We start from the raw sequence: 27,409 nt of genomic DNA, 5'->3' as shown, positions 1-27,409 counted from the left end.
GCAACCAAGGTGTCCTGGAAGGATTTTGTTAACAACAACAAGTTTTAAAAAATTTTATAAAAGAAACAGATGTTAACTGTAGAAAATTTAGATAAGCAACAAGTTCTCAAAATTTTCTAATCCTAACATACGTACTATTGACATTGTGGTAAGTGTCTTCGGTAACTTCTTCCTGTGCTTCTCTATACTGTTTTTTGTTTGTTTGTTTTTGTGTTTTTTTGTCAAAGAAATGAGGTCTACTGTGACACTGCTGTTTTGCAACCTGCTTTTTTTTCCCCCACAACCTATTTGAACATGATTCGATATCATTAAGCAGTCTTCTGTAACATTACTTTAAAATTTAAGCTTGCTATTCAATTATAAGGATGTACCCTAAATTTAATTTAACGAATTCTCTATTGCTATTCATTTAGATAGTTTCCAGTTCTTTCATATCATAAACTGTACTGGAATGAATGTTTGAAAGATAATCCTAATTATGTTTTAGAAATGAACTTTAAATTGTTATTTAAGATTCCATAAATTTTTATAATTTTAATAAGAGCACTTTTTAAAGTCCCATTTCTTATAGAAAAACATTTCATCTGCATCACATTACATAAACTACAGTCATGCTGACAAGTTCTCATAGTAACGGGGCTTTTTCCCCATCGTAGGTTCCTGACCTGAACCCTGATGAGATTATGCCCTCTTGCCTTTTCCACAGCATTTGCAATTTTTCCACCATAAAACTCAAAATGTTTTATAATAATTGTATAATTTTCTTTTTCTTTGTTAGATTCCAAGTTTTATAGGGGAAGGCACACCTGTCTTATTTATTACTCCCATTCTAAGCATAAAGAGAGCATTTGGAAGTTTTTTTTTTTAATTAATGAATACAAGGATAAATGGATGCTTTAGGAAAAGATAAACAAACAGAAACTGAAAGCCAAAGTATCAACAAATAAATTACCTCCTAAGGTCTCCATCACTTTGCAGCCATAGTGAATGATGTGTTTCATAAAGGGGTAAATGGATGTAAGTGAGAGTCGCCATGTGTTAGAGAGGGAAGCTGTAAAGCCACTGGTCACTGTGGTGGCCTGATGTGTATTTCTGTCTTTCTGTGAAGAGATAGACGGATATCTAGAAAAACTGGCACATGCATTAGTTTCTTTTCTAGTTATCTTGTTTCAAAGCCAAGGGAACTAAACCTCAACATGCCTTCCCACTCACTGGAGATAGTTAACATGAAAATAACAATTATACAACAGCCCAGCAAAAAGAAATCTTCAAGTTTAGCACCTTGAAAGTGGGGTTCACTGTCAATGCTGTTATTCAAAGAATAATAGCTACATGAAAGAGGTCTTCAAGGAAGGGAATCCCCCCTCTCTAAGCACTGCAGAGTTTTCAACATGCTATAGCCTGAAATTAAAGAGAGAATAAACTCTGGAAGATAAAACATGGAGTGGGGAAAGAAGTGAGTAAATTAAAGATGAATCAGGTTATCTGTGGGAATAATTTTCAGATGCCAAAGAATTTTAATTTCAGTTGTAGGAGAGCTTTCCCTTGTACATGATGGCATTTTGGAAGCTTTCCTTTGTGTAGAGGTAGGGGAAAGAAAAGTATAAATGTTTGCCCTTTTAAATTTGTTCTGTTTGTCAGTTAAGCTTGTGAAGATGGGCCATAGGAAAGGTCTGGTTTAGCCCTCACCACTTTTTTTAGAGGCTTCATTACCTACTCAGTAGATTTTACAGAAAACTAGTTGTATATTTTAACTCATGTATGAAAAGAAACCTTCAGCAGAAAAGAAGTGTTCAGCAGAAAACAAAGAACAGGTAATCAGGTATCCCTAAGACCTAACATAGTAGGTGATATATAGTAGCTGCTTAGTAAGTATTTCCTAAAAAAAATAAAGACTAATTTGGGATACATTTCTATAGATGCCAAGAATGTTATGTAAAAATAGAAAATATTTTTTGTATTTGGTACTTATATGTAGTTATATTTACCTAAAAATATAAGTGCTTCCTTATAAAAGAGCAATCGCGTTATCAGTACTCCAGAGTACTTAAAGAAGAAACTTCCGCAACATTTTCCTTATGGATATTGTAAAGTGCTGTAGTCTATAGGATGCTTAGAAGTGCAAGTGGTTCTTCATTTTGACAGGAGCAACTGTTAGCCATTTATTTATTTATACAAGTGAATTTCTTTGATAAATTTATCTAATTCCCAGTCGTATTTTCTATGTACAGCTTTTAAGTAACAAACCTTTTATTCTGTAGCTGTATGTTTATAATGCTATGTTCTATATTTATATGTTAGTAACTTTATTGAGGTCACTTATTTTAACAGGAGTGTTTTTCCACTAAAAAGACATATTCAAGTATTGTGCCAGTAGGAGAATTGAGGGAAAATGACATTTAATGAAATGCTTGTGTCCTCCTATAAATTCTATGCCAAAATAAAAACTAGGACCCAAATTATAGATTTTCTAGTTATAGTTCCCCTGTGTAGCTGTACTAATAGCAATCAGTTGGCAACTTCTCTTGTGTGATTGTACTAATAAAGTGGTTCAGTATTTAAGTTGCTGGACATACGTTTTCAGTAGTTCTTGTGAAACATCTGCAGATATCACTGAATAGCAAGTATGAAAATGCCGTCTTAATTTTTAGCTCTGTTTTCATGTTTACAGTTAATAAATAGACCTTTCATCATAAGGTGTATTCTGTGAATCCCAGAAAACGCTTGGTTGCAATCTTTACATTGAATTGTGTGTTTTGCCCTGCCTCTTGTAGCTGTGTAGAACTGCAGTTGACCTCTGGAGCCATGTCATGGTGAGATCAAAAGTACTATGTTCAAGGTTATATGAACCACTGTGGTGTCAAAGACAATATATGCCCAGCGGCCAGTCTGAGGACAAAATGTAGAGAGAGATTAAGTCCTGTGTGTGACAACTCTTTCTTAGCCGCCCTCTTCTATGACACTCATTACTACCTGAGACAGCCAGAAAGGGAAAATAAAGAGAGCATAGGCTATGAAATTTGAAATTCTGCTTAAAAAAAATAATTCTTATTTTTAGGCTGTGGCTTTCTTTATAGATGTGAATTTGCTCATAAATGTCAGCTTTCTACCATATTGACCTGACCTTTGTTAGATTGTTTTGTTTCATAAACTGAAGTCTTACATTAATTATTCAAGAAATAGAAATGATTGTCTTCCTTGAAATATGTGTGATAGGTTATGCTGAAGCTGGAGGTTAGGCTTGTATGTCAGAGTAACATTTACTCAGCTTCCACTCTGTGGGGACCCTTGTTGAGAGTGTTACTGAAAGATTGTCACAGGTAGTCAGAGTGTATACAGGGGAGAAAAGGCGCTGCAGCGGGAGCCAGGAGCTTGGATAATTTCTGTATAATAGGACCTCCCATTTTTTAACACTTTAGTACTTTCTGCTGTCAGTCATAGCATCATATTCAACAAGTTCAGATATATTCAAATGGTAAAGATTTAAATAAAGTTCAAAGTAGCAACAGCACTATTGCAGTGCATAGCAAGTTGTGTTTGCTAGTTTACGTTCACTGAAACTGCAGTTTTTTTCTGTGTTTCTTATAGCATTCATGATAAATACAGAATAAACTACTTTTAAGGTCATTTAAAACTCTTCAAAGTAGTATTTTAGGGTTTCCCTGGTGGCACAGTGGTTGGGAGTCCGCCTGCCAATGCAGGGGACGTAGGTTCAAGCTCTGGTCCGGGAAGATCCCACATGCCGCAGAGCAACTAAGCCCGTGCGCCACAACTACTGAGCCCGTGCTCTAGAGCCCGCCAGCCACAGCTACTGAGTCTGCATGCCACAACGACTGAAGGCTGCACACCTAGAGCCTGTGCTCCGCAACAAGAGAAGCCACTGCAATGAGAAGCCCACGCACCGCAACGAAGGGTAGCCCCTGCTCATCACAACTAGAGAAAGCCCGCGCACAGCAACAAAGACTCAACACAGCCAAAAATAAATTAATTAATTTTTTTAAAAAGGTAATATTTTATTAGATCAGAAACCTTTAAATAAAATTTAAAAATACATTTGTGAAATGTTTCAAACATACCAAAAATAATATGATAGATGTAGGTAATACTTACTACTAAGAGTAAATAGATATTAACATTTTGCTATTTGTTAGATCCTGTTCAAAATGTTCCTGTTCCCTTAAATCTTCAACAATGCTTTGTGCTATTGATTTGTAAGATTTTACCAATACAAATAGTCTAGATTGTTATTTCATTGTTTTAAATTTTGCCCCCCCTCCGAAATAAATACCTGAACCTGACAATGAGCATCTTTTCACATGTGTAATATTCATTCAGTTTCTCCTATCTGTGAATTACCTATTCATAGTCTTTTCACATTTTTTGGTTGGGCTGTTTATATTTTTTCTTCTGATTTTAGGAGTTCTTTATATATTGGGGGTACTAATCCTTTGGTTATCTTAATTGTATGCATCTGCTGTTTTAGTGGTCTCTTTTTCAGTTTTAAATTGTAATGGAAACAAATTTAGTGATCTTTTATTATGTTCTTTCCATGTCTTGCATAAGAAATCCTTCTCTACCTAATATCATAAAGATGGTTTAATATCTTGTCTTCTAAAAGCTTTACAGTTTTTTTTGACTAATTTCCAATTCCAGATAAGTTATTACGTTTAAAATATTGCTTATTATGAGAAATATCAAATATACAAAATAGCAAAGTGGATAATGTAGTGAGCCCTAGCTTCAACCAATTACAACACTTGGGCAAATCTGATTTATTTATTTATTTATTTTTGGCTGTGTTGGGTCTTTGTTTCTGTGCAAGGGCTTTCTCCAGTTGTGGTGAGCGGAGGCCACTCTTCATCACGGTGCGCGGGCCTCTCACTGTCACGGCCTCTCCCGTTGTGGAGCACAGGCTCCAGATGTGCAGGCTCAGTAGTTGTGGCTCACGGGCTTAGCCACTCCGCGGCATGTGGGATCCTCCCAGACCAGGGCTCGAACCCATGTCCCCTGCATTGGCAGGCAGACTCTCAACCACTGCGCCACCAGGGAAGCCCCAGCTTTACAGTTTTGCTTTTCACACTTCATCTTTATGTCATCTGGATACACAGATGATGTGTTTCTAGGCTCTTTACTCTGTTCCATTGGTATGTTTCTCTATCCTTACACTAATACCACAAAATTTTAATTACTATACTTTTTAGTAATTACATTGAAATTAAAAGTATTTTGCATGAAGATTGCTTGATATTATTATCACATATAAATGTTTCTTGTTTTTGTAACATTTTGAGGCATAGGAATATTGGATCTAAGTTACTTAGGTAAAGTAGGTTAATGAAAATAACTTACTACAGAAGAATGATTACATAGAACTAGTTAGGGGTCAAACATCTTTTGACTCATACCACATGGCAGGCAGTGTGCTAAATGCTAATGATTTCACATAATCATTAGTGCTATCAATATACCCATTTTCCAGACATGGTAATGAAGTGTTTATGGCATTCAACCTTAGACTTATTTGATACAAAACCCGTGTTTATGACCATCACACCTACTGTCCTCTCCTATGGGATCCTCTCCGTGATTTTAACTCACACAAAAAGAGTATATTGCCTTCAACCTGCATGACTTCACATTGTAGATGACTCATCAAAACGTGAGCCTCATTTCACCTGACACTGACATTTTCATGTTGAGTCACCTCTGCCCCTCTCCATGTCAGCCTCACCTGGGGCCTTGTCATCACCCAGAGTTGTTCCATTCCTAAAACCTTAAATTCAAATATCTCATTTTCTCACCTCAATCCTTGGCCGCTCTGCTGCCTTTCTGTTCATCAGCCCCTCCTGTGTTTGCTGCCTTACCTGATCAACTTAGTTTCTGTGGTCCAACGTTTGAACCCTTTTGTGCCATTTTCTGAATCAGCCTGTCTTTGCTCATGCAGCTGAATTGCAGAGTTCTGCTGAAGGAAGTCATACAAGCACAGAGATTTGTGCCTCTTTAAGTGGGATGCAATGTATACACTCTCCTATGTCTGGCTGATGCCCATCTGTACTTTAGTTTCCGCTTAGAGTCTACTCCCCCTGAAAGTCTTCTAAGCTCCCTGATTTAGGTGCTTCTGCTGGGCATTTCCATAGCAACACGTTGGTCACAATCACAGCAGTGTCACTCTGTGTAGGAGTGTATGTGTTCCTCCCTAACCCTACAAGATGTCAAGCTCCTTAAGGAAAGGGACTTTATCTCTTACTCATTATTGCATCTCTAGTGCCTCTCACATTTACGACTGAATTAGACAACCAAGAGTCAGAGAATCTACCAAACTTGTCAATGAATATGTTTTAAATATCTGTAGATTCCAAAGTATTATATATGTGGGAAAGTACTTGTAACTTTTCAAAGTTTCATTTTTTTTTTTTTTTGCGGTACGCGGGCCTCTCACTGCCGTGGCCTCTCCTGTTGCGGAGCACAGGCTCCAGACATGCAGGCTCAGCGGCCATGGCTCACGGGCCCAGCCGCTTCGCGGCATGTGGGATCCTCCCAGACCAGGGCACGAACCCGTGTCCCCTGCATCGGCAGGCGGATTCCCAACCACCGCGCCACCAGGGAAGCCCCCAAAGCATTTTTAAACTTAACTTCTCAGTTTTGTGCGAAATCATTTTATTTGGTCTTGGTGAAATTTGACAAAAACAGAGATATATTCTATAAGGATCTTTCAATTTAGGAGGCAGAAAAAGGGGAAACAATTTGGAAGACAATGGAAAGCTTGGTATACCTGGTATACTGGAGAAGTAGCTTATGAGTTTATCTGTTTGATGAAATAGTCCCTAGAGAAATCTTAGAATTTGAGAAAGAACGTACTGCCTCAGTTACTCAGGTGGACACTCCGGACTTTTTTTTAACTTTGTGTTTACCATGCCCTCTTTGATGTTTAATTAACCTTGATAACTAAAATGCAGAAATTACTGCCACAATTTCTGTTTCTTAGTGGTTAAATCAAAGTGTTTTAAGAACAAATATCATAAATTATTAAATCTGTTAAGATAACAGGAAGAAGAAATATCAATTTGGTTTTGCCATGTATGTTTGTTTTAAAATTAAATTTAATCACTCGTTACCAAGTTTTCACTTCATGCCAAGCACTGTGCTTGAAGTTAATAAAACAAAGATAAATGATTTAAGCAGTCTCTGCTCTAAAGACAAAAATAATTATTTTGTGATTTTGTAATAGATAAAAAAAAATTTTTTTTCTCTATAGAGGGAAAAAATTTTTACAGGAATAAAATAAATAGGGACTCTGCTGTCACCAATTATATTCCCTAGCTTCAAAGGGCAAAATAGGATATCCTTACTGTTGAAACCTGAAAAAAATATTCTGTAACTAGGTTTTTCAAAAGAGTTATGGCTCCAAGGTAGATGGGAACAAGGGCCTCAAAAAATGTTTATTGAATTTATTGAACAGAGTTACTAATTAATGCTGCTCCACAGAGCCAATGCCCAAGTACAGATTTACATGGAGTGTTCTTTTCTACACAGAATATTGCCAGTGTTTGTCATATTTGAGCTCAAGCAGGCCTTTTTGCTGCGACTTCATTAATATTAGGTACTCGATACATGTGCATTGAAAGAATCTTAGGTTAAGCCATAGGAAACTGCCTTTTTTTGTACTTCAGAAACGGTCGACAGCAGCCAATTCCTATGGCTCAACCCAGTGTATATCACACTTCTGTGATGGGATGAACACTGGGATATTGGCAAGGAAAAAGAAGTTTTGTTCATTGTTCTGCAGGAGTTTGTCTTAATTGAGAAGCAAGAAACACCTAAGTGAAATGATCAGACTCTGTCCAAGAACTCAGGAGAAGGTCATCTTTAGGAACAGACATTTTTTTCATGATGTATAAGTTAATGAGAAGTCAGTGGTTTGGCTTTAGAGTTATGTGCCATATTAGTATATATTATAATCAGGTGTTTTTATAAACTGTATGTGAACTTTGTATTCAATGTCTCTTCAATACAATGTTTTTGTATTCAATGGTCTTTGAGAAGTGAGGCAGAATGAAACACTCTATCTCAGTATGTCTTTTCTTTGCACAGTCCTGCTTTTAGCTGTGTAACTGCCTTCTAGATGATTCATAACTTTTTGGCACAATTTCTTATTATTTTTAACATTTATATTTTTCTTTGTAGTCCACAGTTTACATTTTAATAATTATTTCTTTTATATTTTTATTATACCCTTAGGATATAGGTTTCATTTAATTTTTGCCATTTTTTAGATGATTAGAAGCAATGGTGTCTAACCATTTAAATAGCCTATTATGCTAAATTTGAACAAGTTGAAACCGTAACATAATTTTGGTATTTAAGGTTGATGAAAGAAGCTCTTTATGTAGGAAAAAAAAGATAGTAAGCTAAAAATTTGGGGACAGAATATGGCTAACCTTAAGGAAAGTAAGAACAGAGGGAAAAAAAAAAAAGACTAGGAAGAAAAGTAAGAGTTTCGAATTGATAGGAGAGGGAGAAAAAAAATTAAGATTTTGAAGGGCCGAAAAAAAACTCCAGTACTATTTCTAAAGTCAATATTCTATGTATATTTGAAATATTTTCAATTGAAAAACTATAGAGGACAAAAGCTTATAGGCTAATACCTTAACTTTTTAGTATTCCTAGTCAGTTTATAGGAAGGAGACGGAATATATACTCTGAGTATGATAACCTCTGGGCTACAGAGATTTTGAAATGCAATCTCTGAACTTCCTATAATAGTTTGAAGGGTCTTCTGTTGCATATAAAAACTCATTCCCATTGGAACATTTTGAATCTGATTCTTTTCCCTTTCTTGGGGAAAGGTAGTGATTTATTCATTAAATACCTAAATCTGAAACAATCATATATGACCTTTCCATAATCTTCCCTTGTTTTTTCTAGTCACCGTCACTGGGTGACAGATTGTTGTTGGAAAGAACACCAGTTTTTGCTTTTAGCTGGCTATAAGCAACTGGACTTGAGTTGTTTTATATGTAAATAAAAATGTTTGACTAAATTATCCTAAGAAGTATCTTTGATCAAATCACATTCCATGCTAGTGTGCAGTGTTTCCATTGCTAGAACAGTGTTATTTCAAAAGAATACACAACTCAATATACAACAATACTCAATACACAACAGTGTGGTTTCTGTTATCTTTCCCTCTCCTTTTTATAGATAGTGTTAAGAAGGAATGTTCCAGAGAAGGGGACAATGTTTTCATTTTACATACATTCTTATGTAGACATGGTGGTTGTTGATCTGTAGCCCCAGGCAAAGGGAACGTGAACAAAGACAGTTTTACCACATTGAAATGAAGATAGTATCTAGTCTGCTCCTATGAAACATTGCTGGCTTTGAGTAATAGTTATACATTCACTTGATTTCAAACAGGTAAATTTATACTCAGTTCACATCTGAATTCATAAGATTGTAACTAAATGGTTCTATCTGAACTGAATTACTTTTTATTTCAGGAGAAGATTAAAGAGGATTTTAAAAAATCAAGGTAAACAACGGGGGAGAAACTAAACCTCAGCGCTCCCTGTCAGATAATGTGATGACTATGGATTCTCAGAGTTTGAAAATGGGCTCATAACAGTTTATAAAGACTTAGCAGATTGGAAGTTCTTCCAAGTCAGTAATTTCAGTGTTGTGCCATTTTAGAAAGAGGAGATGGCTCTTCTAATTTTCCTTTTTCCTATTTCTGAAGTTTATTATAGAAGAATGTTCGTAAGAAGGGTAAAGAGACTGTTCAGTTTTTGTGCATTTTTATGTAGATATGTTGATTGTTGGTCTCTGACCTCTTAAAAAGATAATCAGCACATCAAAATGATTGTCCAGAGTCATTTGCTTTCTCTGAAACTTGCAGTCAGGAATACCAACTGCCCATGCTCTTCATTTTAACTTACAAATCAATAAACCCTGTCTGTGCACATCTGAATGTTTTAGGCATGCAACTGAATATGCTCTCTGCTACTCAAGCAAGGGATCGCAGGAAGTAGGGAGGTCAAGAGAAAAGAGAATAATAGAGAAGAGCTGGGGAGTAGAAGGAAGAAGCTAGGGCAGACTGTTCGAGAAAGTATATGCCACTTTTTATGTTAGAACTTGTGTTATTTTTATGCTGATTAGCAATTGATTGTATAGGAATAAAAAAGTACTTTTCCATAAATTATGCAAGTCACCTAATTTAAAGATATTCAGGATGACTATAAATTATTAAGAGAGTCATTATTAAGGGCTTTTATGAAATATATTAGCAATTTTGTACCTTAAAAATAATTTTATTTCCTGCAAAATTTCAGTTACAGGTAGCATACTGATAGTTAGAGATAAAAGCACAAATAAATACAGTTCAAAAGCAAGTCAAAACTAAAGATGAAGTTGTAGTTTGTTTAATAAAAACCAAATTTGATTATGAAAATAATAAATGTTTATCATACAAACAGGCAGTACAAATATATAGAAAATGAAAAGAGAGGAGGCAGGTAACAAGTAAATGAGTAAGTATAGAATTACAAGTCAGGGTTCATAATGTAGACTGTCTTGGCTGGACCCACTTGCTCAGCGTGTTTAAGCAAGTATAAAAAGCTCAGTAGGATGGAAAACAGTGAGCAAGTGTGAGATTGGAACAAGATGAGATTGGAGAGTTATCAGGGGCCTAAAAGTATATGGTTTTATGGGCTGTGGCCAGAAGGTCAGATTTAATTCTGAGTGCAGTGGGAAGGGTTTTACATAAGAGAATGCCATTTTATAATATATATATTTTTAATATATTTATATATTTTAATACATTTATATTTATTTAAATATATATATTTACATGAAAGCAAGTTATTTAGAGAGATATACATTCCATAGGCAGAATGCAGACCATCTCAGGCGAGAGGTCATAATTTACATTTTAAAAAGTCATTCAGGTGGCATTGTGCAGGACAGTCAAGGATTTATAAGAGTGGATGAGGAAAGGCCAATTTGAAACATAAGTTTTGAATATGGGAGGAAGTAAAAATGGGAAGAAATGGTTGACCAGAGAGCTGATTTGGGTGTAATTCAGTGTGTGTGTGTGTGTGTGTGTGTGTGTGTGTATTTGGAAGGGTGGCTATTGGGAGAGGATAGCTACCTTTTTCCTTCTTTCTTCCAAAAGAATTCATCAAGACAAAGAACACAATCTTTGTCACCAAGGTGGTCACAGTCTAATATATAAATTCTACGAAGACTGTACATAGGAAGATGCTTATGGTCTAGTATTTACATTTGATACTAGCTAGATAAGTAATTTTGGTGCGGTAAGTGGTATTGAAGCAGGAAGCATGAGCGTCTAAGGGAGCATATGTTTCAGGCACTTAAACTCATACTTAAGAGAATGTTAGAAGGTTTTTTAGCAGAAGTCGTATTTGAGTTTTAAAAAAATGAGAGGAGTGAGTTAGATTCCCCCCCTTCTTGGGTGCGTTGTAACGTGGGTGTACAGACAACAGCAAGTATATGCCAGGAAGAAGGGGCAGCATGTTAATGAGAACTTGACCTGTTTAATAAATTTCAAATAATTCAACAGGATGCATGTATAAAAGAACTGATGAAATGGGCCAGACTCTCAAGACTGCGTATATCAATTTAAAATTTATCAGTTGCTTTCATGCGATGTCACTGGCCATGTTTCTGTCCCTCAAGTACTTCAAGGTCATTGCAGTCTGCGTCTTCATGTTTATTGTCTCGCTTGCCTGTTTAATTACCATCTTCCACCTCCCAACCCCCCAGCTGTGCCCCAAATGATCACTGCTTTCTCCTCAGGTCTTAAACTTCACCTGGTCATTTTCTAAAGAAACGTGTCCTCACCACTCAAACATACACCCTCGCCACTCTCTAATCCAGTACCTTTCTCTAAACTCTTCTATATATAACTTCAATCTGGTATTATTGTATTTGTTCATTTGTTTTTATGTTTGTCTTCTCCACTAAAATGTCAGCTTTATGAACTCATTTACAGCTGCAATCCCAGTGGCTAGGCCAGTACCTGCACATGATGAATAATCTGTAAATATTTGTTGAATAAATGAATGAACTCATAGAACAAAGAATGGAAACTAGGTTATTGCAGAGTGCCCTTAATCATTTTTACTTTTACTTTATCTTATTCCTTAGATAGCCTTTAAGACTGGATTATTAAAGATTTATTTTGGTTGCAAGAAAGAAACGTGCTGAGTGGTTTGGGAGATGCAGGTTTCTGCTCAGAGGGTAAGAAAACAGCCCAGGAAATCTTCTCAATGGTCACTCTCATATCTCAGTACTTTCCATGAAGGGGAAAGGTACAGCAGGCTATATACGAATCTCTCAGGACCAACAGTTCTGGAAACTAGGAATCCCAGTCATCTCTTCTTCTCTAAGGTCAGAAACCATTGTTCCCTGTTGACCTGTATCTGCCTGCTGCTTTCATGGTGTGAGAGCAAATTGGACTGTCTTGTTTCTCATTCTCCACTGAGGGCCGCCCCTTCGGGCAGTCTCCCTTCAATGCTCCTTTTCAGCCACTCGTGTCTCACATGGTCAGCCTATTCATTGCAACCTTGGGATTAATCACCATCCCTGATCCACTCGGGTGTGGTCAGAATAGCAGAATGATGTGGTTTAAGTGATGCTAATTTACTGTAGAAAGAACTTCATGTGGCCACTTGTTCACAGATCCACAGAGCTGCATGGGGACGTGTCAGTCACTGCGAGTTCCATAGCTTGTCAAGAATAATTTTTTTTTTTGAAGTTGAGGCGCTCAAGCCTCTGTCTTTAGAATACACCACTGGGAGTTATTATTCTCCTCCTAGAATTTAGTAAATCTTGGGAGCTCTCAATCTTTCCCCACTGGAAGGAGAGTTCTTCCTCCTCTTTTCCTGCTCCTCAGGATAACACTGCATACCCAGCAGGGATTCAGATGATCCCCAAATACATATCAGTTGATATCAGGAGACCCCTCTCTGCCACAACCTTGTACCCTGCAGGTTGCAGAGAATGACTGGCTTGTACCCGGGAGGACTGAACTAGGAGGCAAGTCTAAGAGTTTTATAAGGTAGAAACATAGGTGGTTGGACTAGGTGACAGAGCTCTTACCTTGAAATTGTGTACTGTGTTCTCTTTCTGTCTTTAAAGAAGATCCTGAGATAGCTCAGGCTGCACTCCTCAGACGGCTCTCCTCCCACCCCTAGGAGTGGTGGTTTTCTAGGGGTCTGACAAACGGCACAAGCTTTTAGAGCTTTGATTTTATTTAAGATTTTAGGGAAACCTTATTTTTTTGTCACTTATTCAACAGAACAGAATGTTAAATTTGCATGGATTTTAAAGTAACACATGAAATTGTATAGTTCTTTTATAATTGGTAGCCTATAAAATCTTTTTAATAAATAGAAAAAATTTCCAAAAGGAATTATTATATCTTTCACCCTTGGTTCACTAATACTCCAACAGATAGTGCCAAAGAGTGACTAGGCAGTGTTTATAAAGTTGGAGGAAAGTATCTCTGTCTGATGCTTGTCTTTATGTGAGCAGTGACAGTGCTGTTTCCTTCACTTGACTCATCATTGTTTATAAAAGTAAAGTAGGATCCTCTGGGTGAAAATCTTCAAAGTCATTGAGTGTTCCCTTTGTGAACAATTAGTTCTTTAGACCAGTTTGTTTGCCACCAACTTGTCTGCTTCTGTGGTAACAGATGGTTTCCATTATAAGGCTCCACGTGCTCCTCTGTGAAGATCAGTAAGTGAACGAAGGTGCACGGCTTCGCGGGGAAGAGCCCTGGAAGATGTGATGGGCAGGGGAGGCCCAGCATCCCGGGCCGCCTCACTTGCCGGCAGTTCAGTCGACTCAGCCTGATCATCAGACCTGCTGGTTAGATTGTAAACTTGTGTCAGGAAGAGCTGAGATGTGCCAGGCAGCACAGTTTTCTCAAATGCAAGTTCGGAAGTGGTGGATGTTGGTCATGGGACCTGCTTCTGTCCCCATGAGAATGTGATTCCCATACCTGTCTAGGATTTGGAAACCACACCTAGGAGACTTACAGAAAAGATAAAATACATTATTTCAGGGTCCTACTGAAGACTTACCAAAACAATCCCCTGAAATTTTTATTCATAGGCATATTTGGAAAAAGGTCCCTCTGGACAAGAGCCCATGCCCAATTGTATTACTGTCTTTAGTTCACCTGTCTACTCAGTGCACTACAGGCTCTTTGAGGGCAGGAAGCCTGGCCTTGCTCTGTTCTCAGACCACCATGCCCAGCACTTAGCGAGTGCTTCAGACATTTAAGGAATGAATGGATATGTTATGCTTATGATCAGTTTCCCAGGATAAACTAACCACATCCTCTGACATCTTGCAAAACTAATTCTTTTTTAATGCGGCTGTGTTTAGATTTTAAATTAGGCCTCAGAGGTGAAAGGCCAGTACCATTACTGACAGCTCATTTATCTAGTACACAGCACTCTGCTCTAAGTTATTGCCCCAGGGAAGCCCATTGCAATAGGGCAGTGATATCAGCCTCGTGAATAGATACTAATCTCTATTGTGACGGTCACTCTTCTCAGAAGCCACAGTGGCTGATACAGGTACAGTAGGCTAACTTCATTGAGGGTTTATGTGAAAATTATCAGTGAAATAGTTTATATCTAGCAACTTTCCAGTAGAACTCTACCTAGAATTCACTCCGTTTTAAAAAGTACATTTTAAATCATTTCTTGGCATATATCACTCTTAGTGGTATTGAATTCAGATTTGAAAGGAAATCTTGCTTCAGATCCCCTTTTTAAAAACACTTCTGTATTGTTTTAGAAAACTCTAGTGTTCCACATAATTACATTGGCTTTGGTTTTATTTAACGAGGACCCCATGACTATTACTGGAGTATAACCGTCATTTTAATATTGTTGATCCTTCTGTTTGTTAATTCTTCGTGCATAAGGATGACTTGGGGACCTTGTCTAATGCCAAGACTAAGCATAATTGCTAGTGTGAACAAAAGTTAAAGGGCACAATTGTCCACAAGTTATGCATTAAGGGTATAGTTGGCTGTACATCAGAGCATTTGTTAAAGGGAATAAAACAAGCTGAAATGACTAAACATTTGGCAGGAGATCTAATTTTGTCTCAGCCATTTTAACTATATTCCCTTAGATAAGGATTCTTGATTATGTAAAGTTTTGGGAACTTCCACAGTTGCTTACCTGTACATGTTGGCATTACATATGATTATTTTGCATTTAATATCTGAAGGTAGTTACAGTATAACTTTTCAGATTTTGAAGAGCAGCCTTGTAATTATACCAATATATCCATTATAAATTCAGTTCTGGAGCAGAAAGAAACTAAACAACTATTGGGTCCATGTTTAACCAAGAAGAAAAAAGCAGCTTTCTGGGATGAGTTATGAGTTTATAATATAATGGAATTTACATATTTTAATCAGTTTTTAGAATAACTTTTAGCTATTTATTTCTGATTGCTCAGTATCAATGAGGGAAACTACAGTTCTGCTTTTGTAGTTTTATACTGTTTTGCATCTCAGAATCCCTTGAAGTATGGAAAACCAAAGGAAAATAAGATTTTTTTTTTAAATGAGGAACTAGGAATTTTAAGCCTGAACAAATTTTGAAAGGCTAATCTATAAAAAGGAGAATTGCCTTCTTTAGCATAATTCCAGATGGGAGGAGGCAGGTCAACGGAGAGAAGTTAGAGTTTTGAATAAGTTTCAGATTGAACTTGTTAATAAACTATATACAACAATGACTGAGTTGTCATAGGAACGTGTAGTGAATGTTCTGTTCTGGACATTTTTAAACAGAGGTTAAAACCTGTCAGATATTTTATAAGGGGAGAAGAAAACCTACATTAAATCAACACTAAATGGCTATTTGAAATATGAACATCTGTAAATCTAATTTCTTCTCCCTTCTTGATCTCATTTATGAGGTGTGAATGCCTGCTGTGGCAGTAGATTGTGTCAACAATTATACTGATGGCTGAGTGCTGACATGAAGTTTAACCCACTCCCTCTCTTCTTACTTTAATTGCATTTTTATCTCTCAGTTAATGTGATTATATTCATATTCTTAGCAATGTCACCGTATCTTTTTTTTTTTAATAAAAGGAAGGAATATAAAGGGGCCTTTTAGAAAGCAACCATTCATCCCACCAGTACTGTAGAACTTATACTATATGCAGGTGTCAGAAGCGAGGGGCAGAGTGTCAGAATTCATCCTGTCCCTGTGCCCTTGTTTCATTCCTTTCATCTTTCGATCTCCGTAGATAGCCCTGTAGCCCTGACAGGTCATCCTGAAATGAGACGTGCTGACCAATCAGAAATAAATAGCCAAAGATGATCCTAACAAATGACTAAAAGATATAAATTCCGTTATATTATAAGTCCATAACTCATCCCACAAAAAAGCATATGGGTCAAATAAACATTGTATTTTGCAAATCACGTATGGCTGAATTCAGGCCAGTAGCAATGTCCTTTTGACTATTACCTGGGCTCAACCATAATTCTTGGCGAGGTCACACAATTTTTGTTTTAGGAATGAGATCAGCAACACACACTATGCTAGTGTGCTACTCAATCAACTTTCCAAAAGAAGCTCATAACCAAGAAGAAAGTAATAGCAGAAAAGATAGAGTCAATGAAAAAAATCAGGAATAAATAAGACTATGAAAACCAAGTGCATCATTCTGAAGGTTGCTTAGTCCAAAGTAAATCATAAGACTAGTACTTGGGTCTCATTCCTTGACCAAAGTATATTAATATATGTACTACTTTCAGTTTTAAATATCATGACTTTAGTAGGTCATGTGTTATGGGCATTCTAGTCCAGTAAAAAAGATAAATGAGGCAGCATTGTTCTATACCTGACACTTCATAGCCTTTGTATGTAGCCTGGGCATTCTGTATTTTAATCCCTAACCTATATTTGGTTGGTGAATTGTCATCAAACTTAATTTTTCTTCTTAAATACTCTATGCATTTTCAGTCATTTCTTCTTGAAAATAACTTGGACATATCAGCAATAAGAGAACTACTGTTTCCACCATTTGTCACGTGGCACTGCTTCTTTTTGTCCCTGTGGGCCTTGTCTACAGAGACAATTGCAGCGAAGGCCATGCCCCTTCCCACTACTCACCTCGTCCCAGTATTTAAGGTCACGGCAGCTCTTTCAGGTTTAAAAACTCTTCTTTCTTGCCTTCAGCCTTTATCTAAAAATTGACGTAAAAACAAAATTATCAAGGGATCCTTCTGAACAAAATGCTTTCCTTGCTCTAGCAGTGCTCAGGAAAACTGAGGCTAACTGCAATTCTGGCTCCTCAACATGGGATAACTATCATGCAAACCATGCTCCTTTGAAAAAATTCTGCTTTAGATGGCATCCTCTTCCATATATTGAACTTCTAAATCCATTTTGGTGTGCATGGGATATTTAGGTTCCATTTTATATTAACAACAGTATCTTAATAAAAACTGTAAAATAAGCTCTTTCTATGCTCCAGGAATTTACAGTGTGTTAAGATTGAATCTGATAAACACTTGTCTGAGAAGAGTTCTCTTCGAGTGTTGTTTTGGAAAAGACAATAAAGTCTGCTGTTTGGGTAAGGGCGCCGCCACCTTATACCATCTGGTGGGGAAATACTCCATGAGGGATATGGGATCAAAGTCATCCCTCTGGGGTTCTGTGGCACAAGAACTGAAGAAAGGGGAGATATGGCAGCTCATAATATGTCTTGGCCGTTAACAGCCATTAAACTGGGGTGAAGGGCACATTGCTTTTCAGCCCTTCCGCCTTCAGGTTGACTGGGTTGATGAGAAAGTGTTGACTAAAACTTTTCAGTTCTGTTTAGTTTCTAGCCACACTTGTTTTCTCCCCTCCTGGCATGGTTATTGGAAAACAGGTTTTGAGGACTTTATTAAACTGTTTGCTGGAGCATTTCATTTAGATATCGAGGTCCTTTCGAGGTAACTTGGACACCTAGAACTGAATGACTGCCATTCATCCTCCTCTATTTAGTGCAACATTTCCAGCCAATTATAGCTTCATTGTGTTCAGTCACTAGAATAAAAAGTCTTGAAGTGTAATAAGCGATGACTTAAGGGCCTCAATGTGTAACAGATACCATGTTTATGAGCGATCTGTCTCGTAGGCAGGAGCAGTTTTTCACCTCCGGATGAAAAGGTGACTGAGGTGATCCATTTGTGAGCAGTGCCGACGCAGCCAGGTCTGGGTGCACTTGGAGCTGCCGTTCACGAAAATGAAATACTGAACTGAGGCATTCATTGCCCATTCCAAGAAATACAACAAAAAGGCCTGGATCTGTATTTCAAGTCTTGTTGATGCTATTGGCTTAGACACGTTCCCATTATTGGGTCTCTTTTGCAAGCCTAAATTTGAGCCTGAAGAATTTCTCCATATAAATGTCTTAAGTATTGCAGTGGCACATCCATCACCTTTTGGCTTTTGAATTACAAAGATAACCTTAAGATATGAGCCTTATACTGGGCAATACGATACATACACAGAAAGGGTGAGCCTCCTTAGTGATGAAATCAGCCAATGCCCAAGAGGAAAATAATAGGCAGAAAGGATAGAGAGGATGAAAAAAATGATTCTTTTCCATTAAACTGTACGTGACGTGTATTTTATGAAGCAGGCATCAGCTGAAAGAAATATTTTTTCAACTAAAAAGAGATTGATGGTGAGGGAGAGGAAAAGAATGTAAGGAATCAGGGGATAAATGTGTATCTTATTCCATAACCATCTCCGATAATGAGAAAGTTGAAAAGCATTCCATTTGTGATTACCTCAAATGTTTCCTTGGACTTGGTGCTCTTAAAACTCTTTAATGTTGGGCTTCCATGGTGGCGCAGTGGTTGAGAGTCCGCCTGCTGATGCAGGGGACGCAGGTTCGTGTCCCGGTCCGGGCAGATCCCACATGCTGCCGAGCAGCTGGGCCCGTGAGCCATGGCCGCTGAGCCTGCATGTCCGGAGCCTGTGCTCTGCAATGGGAGAGGCCACAACAGTGAGTGGCCTGTGTACCGCAAAAACAAACAAACAAAAAAAAAAACAAAACAAAAAACCTCTTTAATGTTAATAATAGCTTTGTTTTTTTTAAAAGTGCATTTGGACTTCACATTTTATAATTTTCTCAATTCTAAGTGTTGTGTTGCTTATTTTCAGGTTTACCAAAGATGCAGGCCATTAGGAACTATACTGGAATGCCAGCCCCTGCTGTTCATGAAGGACCCCCGTTACACATCCAGGCAGGAGATACAGTTGAACTTCTGAGAGGAGATCCACACAGTCTGTTTTGGCAGGTACTATCCACATTACATTTTTTTAGATTTAACGGATGATTTATTACCACTTGGAGAATAAAGCTATCTTTAGAAACTGATTGTATGCTTTCAAGCTTCAGAAATTTTACATGATGTGAGGAAAAATATTTTTTATTAACCACCCTCAAATTTACTCACGCTAAAGTGGCAATGAGTGTTAGAACACTAAAGAAAACAGTATCTGTGCTATGAATCAGAATTACCATTTATATTAAGAATTCATACTTTGACAGAGCATTTTTTCCAAAAGTAGGACCTTGGGTATCATCTAATTCACATGGCTTTCACATATTAGCACTTCACTTCAGAGGAACTACCTTACTAGCTTGCCAGTGGCCATTTCTGGCCATATTTCATTTGTGCCTACCCACAGTAATACCTGAAGCTATTACAGGTACCATGGGCATTATTTATGAAATAAATAAAATGTGAAAAGTAAGTGAGTATATTGATGTTTGCTGGTGATGAAATCTCTCTCATCCAGTTAGCCTGCTTTGGTTCAAGGGTTTTGTTAACTGAGGTAAATATGGTATAGTGATAAGATTTGATACAGCTTGATGGTAGAACATTGCTGTTCATTAAATTATTCTGTATTTTCATGTATATGTTAGAAATACTTCCCAACATCTTAAAGAAAGAGTGTTAAAAGTGTTGTGTGTTGAGGAAGAAAAGGGTGGGATCAACAGAAAGCTTAGCATATGAGTGACATTTTCTAGGGGTGAAGAGACCAGAAAAGGACTGTTAGATAATAATCCATTGAGCACATGTGTAAATGATAGCTATTTTGTTTGTACAAAACTATCTTATTGTCTGCCATCTTGTTATAGAAGAATGCCCCTAAGTTGGACATTTAGCTCCAGCCACATTTCAGTTTCTGTAGCCAGTGGCTTTTCCAGAGCTCCACCATCCTTCTTAAGTATCCTACTCTTCTCATACCTCATTCTTCCCAAAAAAGGAAGAGAGAGAATGACAGTCTTCAATTCTACTAACTCTTCCATCCACTCCTGCATCTCCCAGCCCAACCACAAGACAAACCTTGTGTACGCATAAGAGTCCTCTTACTCAAGGCTTACCTTTTGCTTGGAGTTTTCCATCCCACATTTCATCAGTTGGCTCTTGACCCCTACATTTTCAATTTCATTCTCTCCACTGGCTCCTTTTCTATAGCTTATAAATATGCTCAAGTTCCTCCTACCTTAAAATACATATACGAAACGTAAGGTAGATAGCTAGTGGGAAGCAGCCACATAGCACAGAGAGATCAGCTCAGTGCTTTGTGACCACCTAGAGGGCTGGGATAGGGAGGGTGGGAGGGAGACGCAAGAGGGAAGAGATAATGGGAACATGTGTATATGTATAACTGATTCACTTTGCTATAAAGCAGAAACTAACACACCATTGTAAAGCAATTATACTCCAATAAAGATGTAAAAAACAAACAAACAAAAAAACCACATATAACTCAACGTGTTGTCTAGTTAGGTCAGTCTCCTGCTCCCTCACTCCCTCTCATCTTCTCCCTCTCCCGTTCCCTAGCTGAAATTCTTGAGAGAGTAGTCTGTATTCAGTCTCTGCCTCCTTATGTCCTATTTGTAATGCAGTCTCCTGCAGAAACTACTCCTACTTGGATTACTAATGCCACTTAAAAAAAAATAACAACTACTTTGAGATATATAATCAGGTACACATACTTAAAGTGCAGTTGAATTTGATAAGTTTTGTCAAATGTATATATAAGTAAAAGCACTGTTAGTCAAGATGATAAAATCAGCCCCCAGAGTTTTTGTGTGCCGCTTTGTAATTTCCCTCCTGCCTCTGCTTCTTGCCCTTCCCCAACCCCCAGCCAACTGTGGTTCTGCTTTCACACTATGAATTTGCATTTTTCAGAATTTTATATAGTATATCATATAGTATGTATTCTTTTTCATATGGCTTCTTTCACTTAACGTAACTATCTTGAGATTAAAACATGTTACTTTGTGTAACAATAGTTCTATCGTTTTTTTTTAAACTGCTTTACTGAGGTATGATTAACATACAAAAAGCTGTACCTACTTAATGCATACAGCTTGATGAGTTTGGAGAAACTATCTCCATAATTTATGCCATAAACATACCCATCACTTCTAAAAGTTTCCTCCTGTCCTCTTTATTTTTTATTTTATATTTTGTGATTAACAACATTCAACATTAAGATCTACCCTATTAGGAAAGTATATAGTACAGTATTACTAACTATAAACTCTGTGCCGTACAGTAGAATTCTAGGAGTTATCCGTCTTGCATAACTGAAACTTGTACCCTTGACTACTCCATCCCCATTTCCCCCTTCCCCCATTCTTTGGCCACCCCTGTTCTACTCTCTGCTTCTATGAGTTTGACTATTTTAGATTCCTCATATAAGTACAGGAAAGACTTGGAAGCAACCTAAATATCCATCAATGGATGAATGAGTAAATTAAGAAAATGTGGTATATAACATAATGGAATACTATGCAGACTTTGAAAAGAAGGAAATCCTCCCATTTGCAAAAACATGGAAGAACTTGGGCGACATAATGCTAAGTGAAAGAAGTTCTTTCTTTTTATTGCTGATTATTATTCCAGGTATGGGTTTAGCACAGTTTATCCAGTAGCCTATTGAGAGGCTTTCAGGTTATTACTGTTTGGGCCTGTAACAAATAATCCACTATGGGGAGGACCTTCAAGATAGCGGAGGAGTAAGACGTGGAGATCACCTTCCTCCCCGCAAATACATCAAAAATACATCTACATGTGGAACAACTCCTACAGAACACCTAATGAACGCTGGCAGAAGACCTCAGACTTCCCAAAAGGCAAGAAACTCCACACGTACCTGGGTAGGGCAAAAGAAAAAACAGAGATAAAAGAATAGGGATGGGCCCTGCACCTTGGGGAGGGAGCTGTGAAGAAGTAAAGTTTCCACACACTAGGAAGCCTCTTCACTGGCAGAGACAGCAGGTGGTGGGGCGGGGGTTGAAGCTTCAGAACCATGGAGGAGAGTGCAGCAACAGGGGTGCAGAGGGCAAAGCAGAGAGATTCCTGCACAGAGGATTGGTGCCGACCAGCACTCACCAGCCCGAGAGGCTTGTCTGCTCACCCGCCGGGACAGGAGGGGACTGGGAGCTGAGGCTCGGGCTTTGGAGGTCAGATCTCAGGGAGAGGACTGGGGTTGACTGCACGAGCACAGCCTGACGGGGGCTAGTGCGCCACAGCTAGCTGGGAGGGAGTCCGGGAAAAAGTCTGGAGCTGTCTAACAGGCAAGAGACCATTGTTTTGGGGTACGCAAGGAGAGGGGATTCAGAGCACTGCCTAAAGGAGCTCCAGAGACAGGCGCGAGCTGCGGCTATCAACGCAGACCCCAGAGACGGGCATGAGACGCTAAGGCTGCTGCGGCCGCCACCAAGAAGCCTGTGTGCAAGGAAAGGTCACTATCCATAACTCCCCTCCCGGGAGCCTGTGCAGCCCGCCACTGCCAGGGTCCCGTGATCCAGGGACAACTTCCCCAGGAGAACACATGCCACATCTCAGTCAGTTGCAATGTCATGCTGGCCTCTGCCACCGCAGGCTCACCCCGCATTCTGTACTCCTCCCTCCCCCCAGCCTGAGTGAGCCAGAGCCCCCTAATCAGCTGCTCCGTAAACCCCATCCTGTCTGGGTGAAGAACAGACACCAGAGGACGACCTACACACAGCGGTGGGACCAAAACCAAAGCTGAACCCCAGTAGCTGTGTGAACAAAGAAGAGAAAGGGAAATTACTCCCAGCAGCCTCAGGAGCAGCGGATTAAATCTCCACAATCAACTTGATGTACCCTGCATCTGTGGAATACCTGAATAGACAATGAATCATCCCAAAATTGAGGTGGTGGACTTTGGGAGCAACTGTAGACTTGGGGTTTGCTGTATGCGACTGACTAGTTTCTGATTTTTATGTTTATCTTAGTATAGTTTTTAGCTCCTGTTATCATTGAAGGATTCGTTTATTGGTTTGGTTGATCTCTTTTTTTATTTATTACTTTTTTTATTTTCTCATTTTAATAATATTTTTTTATTTTAATAACTATTTTATTTTATTATTATTTTTCTTTCTTTCTTTTTTATCTCTGTTTTCTTCTGAGCCATGTGGCTGACAGAATCTTGGTGCTCCGGCCAGGTGTCAGGCCTGAGCCCCTGAGGTGGGAGAGCCGAGTTCAGGACATTGGTCCACCAGAAACCTCCTGGTCTCACATAACATCAATCAGTGAGAGCTGTCCCAGAGATCTCCGTCTCAACGCTAAGAACGAGCTCCACTCAATGACTAGCAAGCTCTAATGCTGGACAACCCATGCCAAACAACTGACAAGACAGGAACACAACTCCATTAACAGAGAGGCTGCCTAAAATCATAATAAGTTCACAGACACCACAAAACACACCACTGGACGTGGTCCTGCCCACCAGAAAGACAATATCAAGCCTCATCCACCAGAACATGGGCACCAGTCCCCTCCACCAGGAAGCCTACACAACCCACTGAAGCTACCTTACCCACTGTGGGCAGACACCAAAAACAACGGGAACTACGAACCTGCAGCCTGTGAAAAGGAGACCCCAAAAACAGTAAGTTAAGCAAAATGAGAAGACAGAGAAACACACAGCAGACGAAGGAGCAAGGTAAAATCCCACCAGACCAAACAAATGAAGAGGAAACAGACAATCTACCTGAAAAAGAATTCACAGTACTGATAGTAAAGATGATCCAAAATCTTGGAAACAGAATGGAGAAAATACAAGAAACGTTTAACAAGGACCTAGAAGAAATATAGAGCAAACAAACAATGATGAACAACACAATAAATGAAATTAAAATTTCTCTAGAAGGAATCAATAGCAGAAGAACTGAGGCAGAACAACGGATAAGTGATCTGGAAGATAAAATAATGGAAATAACTATCGCAGAGCAGAATAAAGAAAAAAGAATGAAAAGAATTGAGGACAGTCTCAGAGAACTCTGGGACAACATTAAACACACCAACATTCGAATTATAGGGGTTCCAGAAGAAGAAGAGAAAAAGAAAGGGACTGAGAAAATATTTAAAGAGTTTATAGTTGAAAACTTCCCTAATATGGGAAAGGAAATAGTCAATCAAGTCCAGGAAGCACAGAGGGTTCCATACACAAATCCAAAGAGAAACACACCAAGACACATTAATCAAGCTATCAAAAACTAAATACAAAGAAAATATATTAAAAGCAGAAAGGGAAAAATAATATACAAGGGAATCCCCATAAGGTTAACAGCTCATCTTTCAGCAGAAACTCTGCAAGCCAGAAGGGAGTGACAGGACATATTTAAAATGATGAAAGGGAAAAACCTACAACCAAGATTACTCTACCCAGCAAGGATCTCATTCACATTCAACAGAGAAATTAAAAACTTTACAGACAAGCAAAAGCTAAGAGAATTCAGTACCACCAAACCAGCTTTACAACAAATACTAAAGGAACTTCTCTAGGCAACAAATACTAAAGGAACTTCTCTAGACCTAAGAAAACAAACCCAAAACAATTAAGAAAATGGTAATAGGAACATACATATCGATAAATACCTTAAATGTAAATGGATTAAATGCTCCGAGAAAAGGACACAGACTTGCCAAATGGATACAAAAACAAGACCCGTATATATGCTGTCTACAACAGACCCACTTCAGACCTAGGGACACATACAGACTGAAAGTGAAGGGATGGAAAAAGATATTCCATGCAAATGGAAATCAAAAGAAAGCTGGATTAGCAATTCCCATATCAGACCAAATAGACTTTAAAATAAAGACTATTACAGGAGACCAAGAAGGACACTACATAATGATCAAGGGATCGATCCAAGAAGAAGATATAACAATTGTAAATATTTACGCCCCAACATAGGAGCACCTCAGTACGTAAGGCAAATGCTAACAGCCATAAAAGGGGAATTCAACAGTAACACAAACATAGTAGGGAAGTTTAACACCCCACTTGCACCAATGGACAGGTCATCCAAAATGAAAATAAATAAGGAAACACAAGCTTTAAATGATACATTAAACAACATGGACTTAATTGATATTTATAGGACATTCCATCCAAAAACAACAGAATATACTTTCTTCTCAAGTGCTCATGGATCATTCTCCAGGATAGATCATATCTTGGGTCACAAATCAAGCCTTGGTAAATTTAAGAAAATTGAAATGGTATCAAGTATCTTTTCCAACCACAATGGTATGAGACTAGATATCAATTACAGGGAAAAAAAACTGTAAAAAATACAAGCACGTGGAGGCTAAACAATACACTACTAAATAACCAAGAGATCACTGAAGAAATCAAGGAGGAAATCAAAAAATACCTAGAAACAAATGACAATGAAAACGCGATGACCCAAAACCTATGGGATGCAGCAAAAGCAGTTCTAACAGGGAAATGTATAGCAATAGAGTCCTACCTCAAGAAACAAGAAAAATCTCAAATAAACAATTTAAATTTACACCTAAAGCAATTAGAGAAAGAAGAAAAAAAAGCACCAAAGTTAGCAGAAGGAAAGAAATCATAAAGATCAGATCAGAAATAAATGAAAAAGAAATGAAGGAAACTACAGCAAAGATCAATAAAACTAAAAGCTGATTCTTTGAGAAGATAAGCAAAATTGATAAACCATTAGCGAGACTCATCAAGAAAAAAAGGGAGAAGACTCAAATCAACAGAATTAGAAATGAAAAAGGAGAAGTAACAACTGATGCAGCAGAAATACAAATGATCATGAAAGATTACTACAAGCGACTATATGCCAATAAAATGGACAACCTGGAAGAAATGGAAAAATTCTTAGAAAAACACAACCTTCTGAGACTGAATCAGGAAGAAATAGATAATATAAACAGACCAGTCACAAGCACTGATATTGAAACTGTTATTAAAAATCTTCCAACAAACAAAAGCCCAGGACCAGATGGCTTCACAGGTGAATTCTCTCAAAGATTTAGAAAAGAGCTAACACCTATCCTTCTCAAACTCTTCCAAAATGTACCAGAGGGAGGAACACTCCCACACTCATTCTATGAGGCCACCATCAATCACCCTGATACCAAAACCAGACAAAGATGTCACAAAAAAAGAAAACTACAGGCCAATATCACTGATGAACATAGATGCAAAAATCCTCAACAAAATACTAGCAAACAGAATCCAACAGCACGTTAAAAGGGTCATACACCATGATCAAGTGGGGTTTCGCCAAGGAATGGAAGGATTCTTCAATATGTGCAAATCAATCAATGTGATACACCATATTAACAAATTGAAGGAGAAAAACCATATGATCATCTCAATAGATGCAGAGAAAGCTTTCAACAAAATTCAACACCCATTTATGACAAAAACCCTCCAGAAAGTAGGCATAGAGGGAACTGACCTCAACTTTGTAAATGCCATATATGACAAACCCACAGCCAACATCGTTCTCAATGGTGAAAAACTGAGACCGTTTCCACTAGGATCAGGAACAAGACGAGACTGCCCACTGTCACCACTCTTATTAAACATAGTTTTAAAAGTTTTACCCACAGCATTCGGAGAATAAAAAGAAATAAAAGGAATAAAAATCAGAAAAGAAGAAGTAAAACTGTTATTGTTTGCAGATGACATGATACTATACATAGAGAATCCTAAAGATGCTACCAGAAAACTACTAGAGCTAATCAATGAATCTGGTAAAGTAGCAGGATACAAAGTTAATGCACAGAAATATCTTGCATTCCTATACACTAATGATGAAAAATCTGAAAGAGAAATTAAGGAAACACTCCCATTTACCATTGCAACACAAAGAATAAAATACCTAGGAATAAACCTACCTAAGGAGACAAAAGACCTATATGCAGAAAACTATAAGACACTGATGAAAGAAATTAAAGATGATACAAACAGATGGAGAGATAAACCATGTTCTTGGATTGGAAGAATCAACATTGTGAAAATGACTCTAC

The 27,409-nt window shown here is 38.0% G+C and overlaps 1 protein-coding gene across 1 annotated transcript in view; it reads left to right on the top strand.

The window, feature by feature from the left end:
* VAV3 (vav guanine nucleotide exchange factor 3) overlaps positions 1–27,409 on the top strand; it is a 406,520-nt gene that overhangs the window by 296,398 nt on the left and 82,713 nt on the right. Inside the window, exon 20 of the mRNA XM_032621142.1 lies at positions 19,221–19,357. Coding sequence (XP_032477033.1) covers positions 19,221–19,357 — 137 coding nt within the window. The remainder of the gene's footprint in view (positions 1–19,220; positions 19,358–27,409) is intronic.

This window comes from Phocoena sinus, chromosome 1 (genome assembly GCF_008692025.1).
Source record: "Phocoena sinus isolate mPhoSin1 chromosome 1, mPhoSin1.pri, whole genome shotgun sequence".
Lineage (NCBI taxonomy): Eukaryota > Metazoa > Chordata > Mammalia > Artiodactyla > Phocoenidae > Phocoena > Phocoena sinus.
The sequence above is the reverse complement of the archived record's forward strand: the minus strand, read 5'-3'. Positions and strand labels throughout refer to the sequence as shown.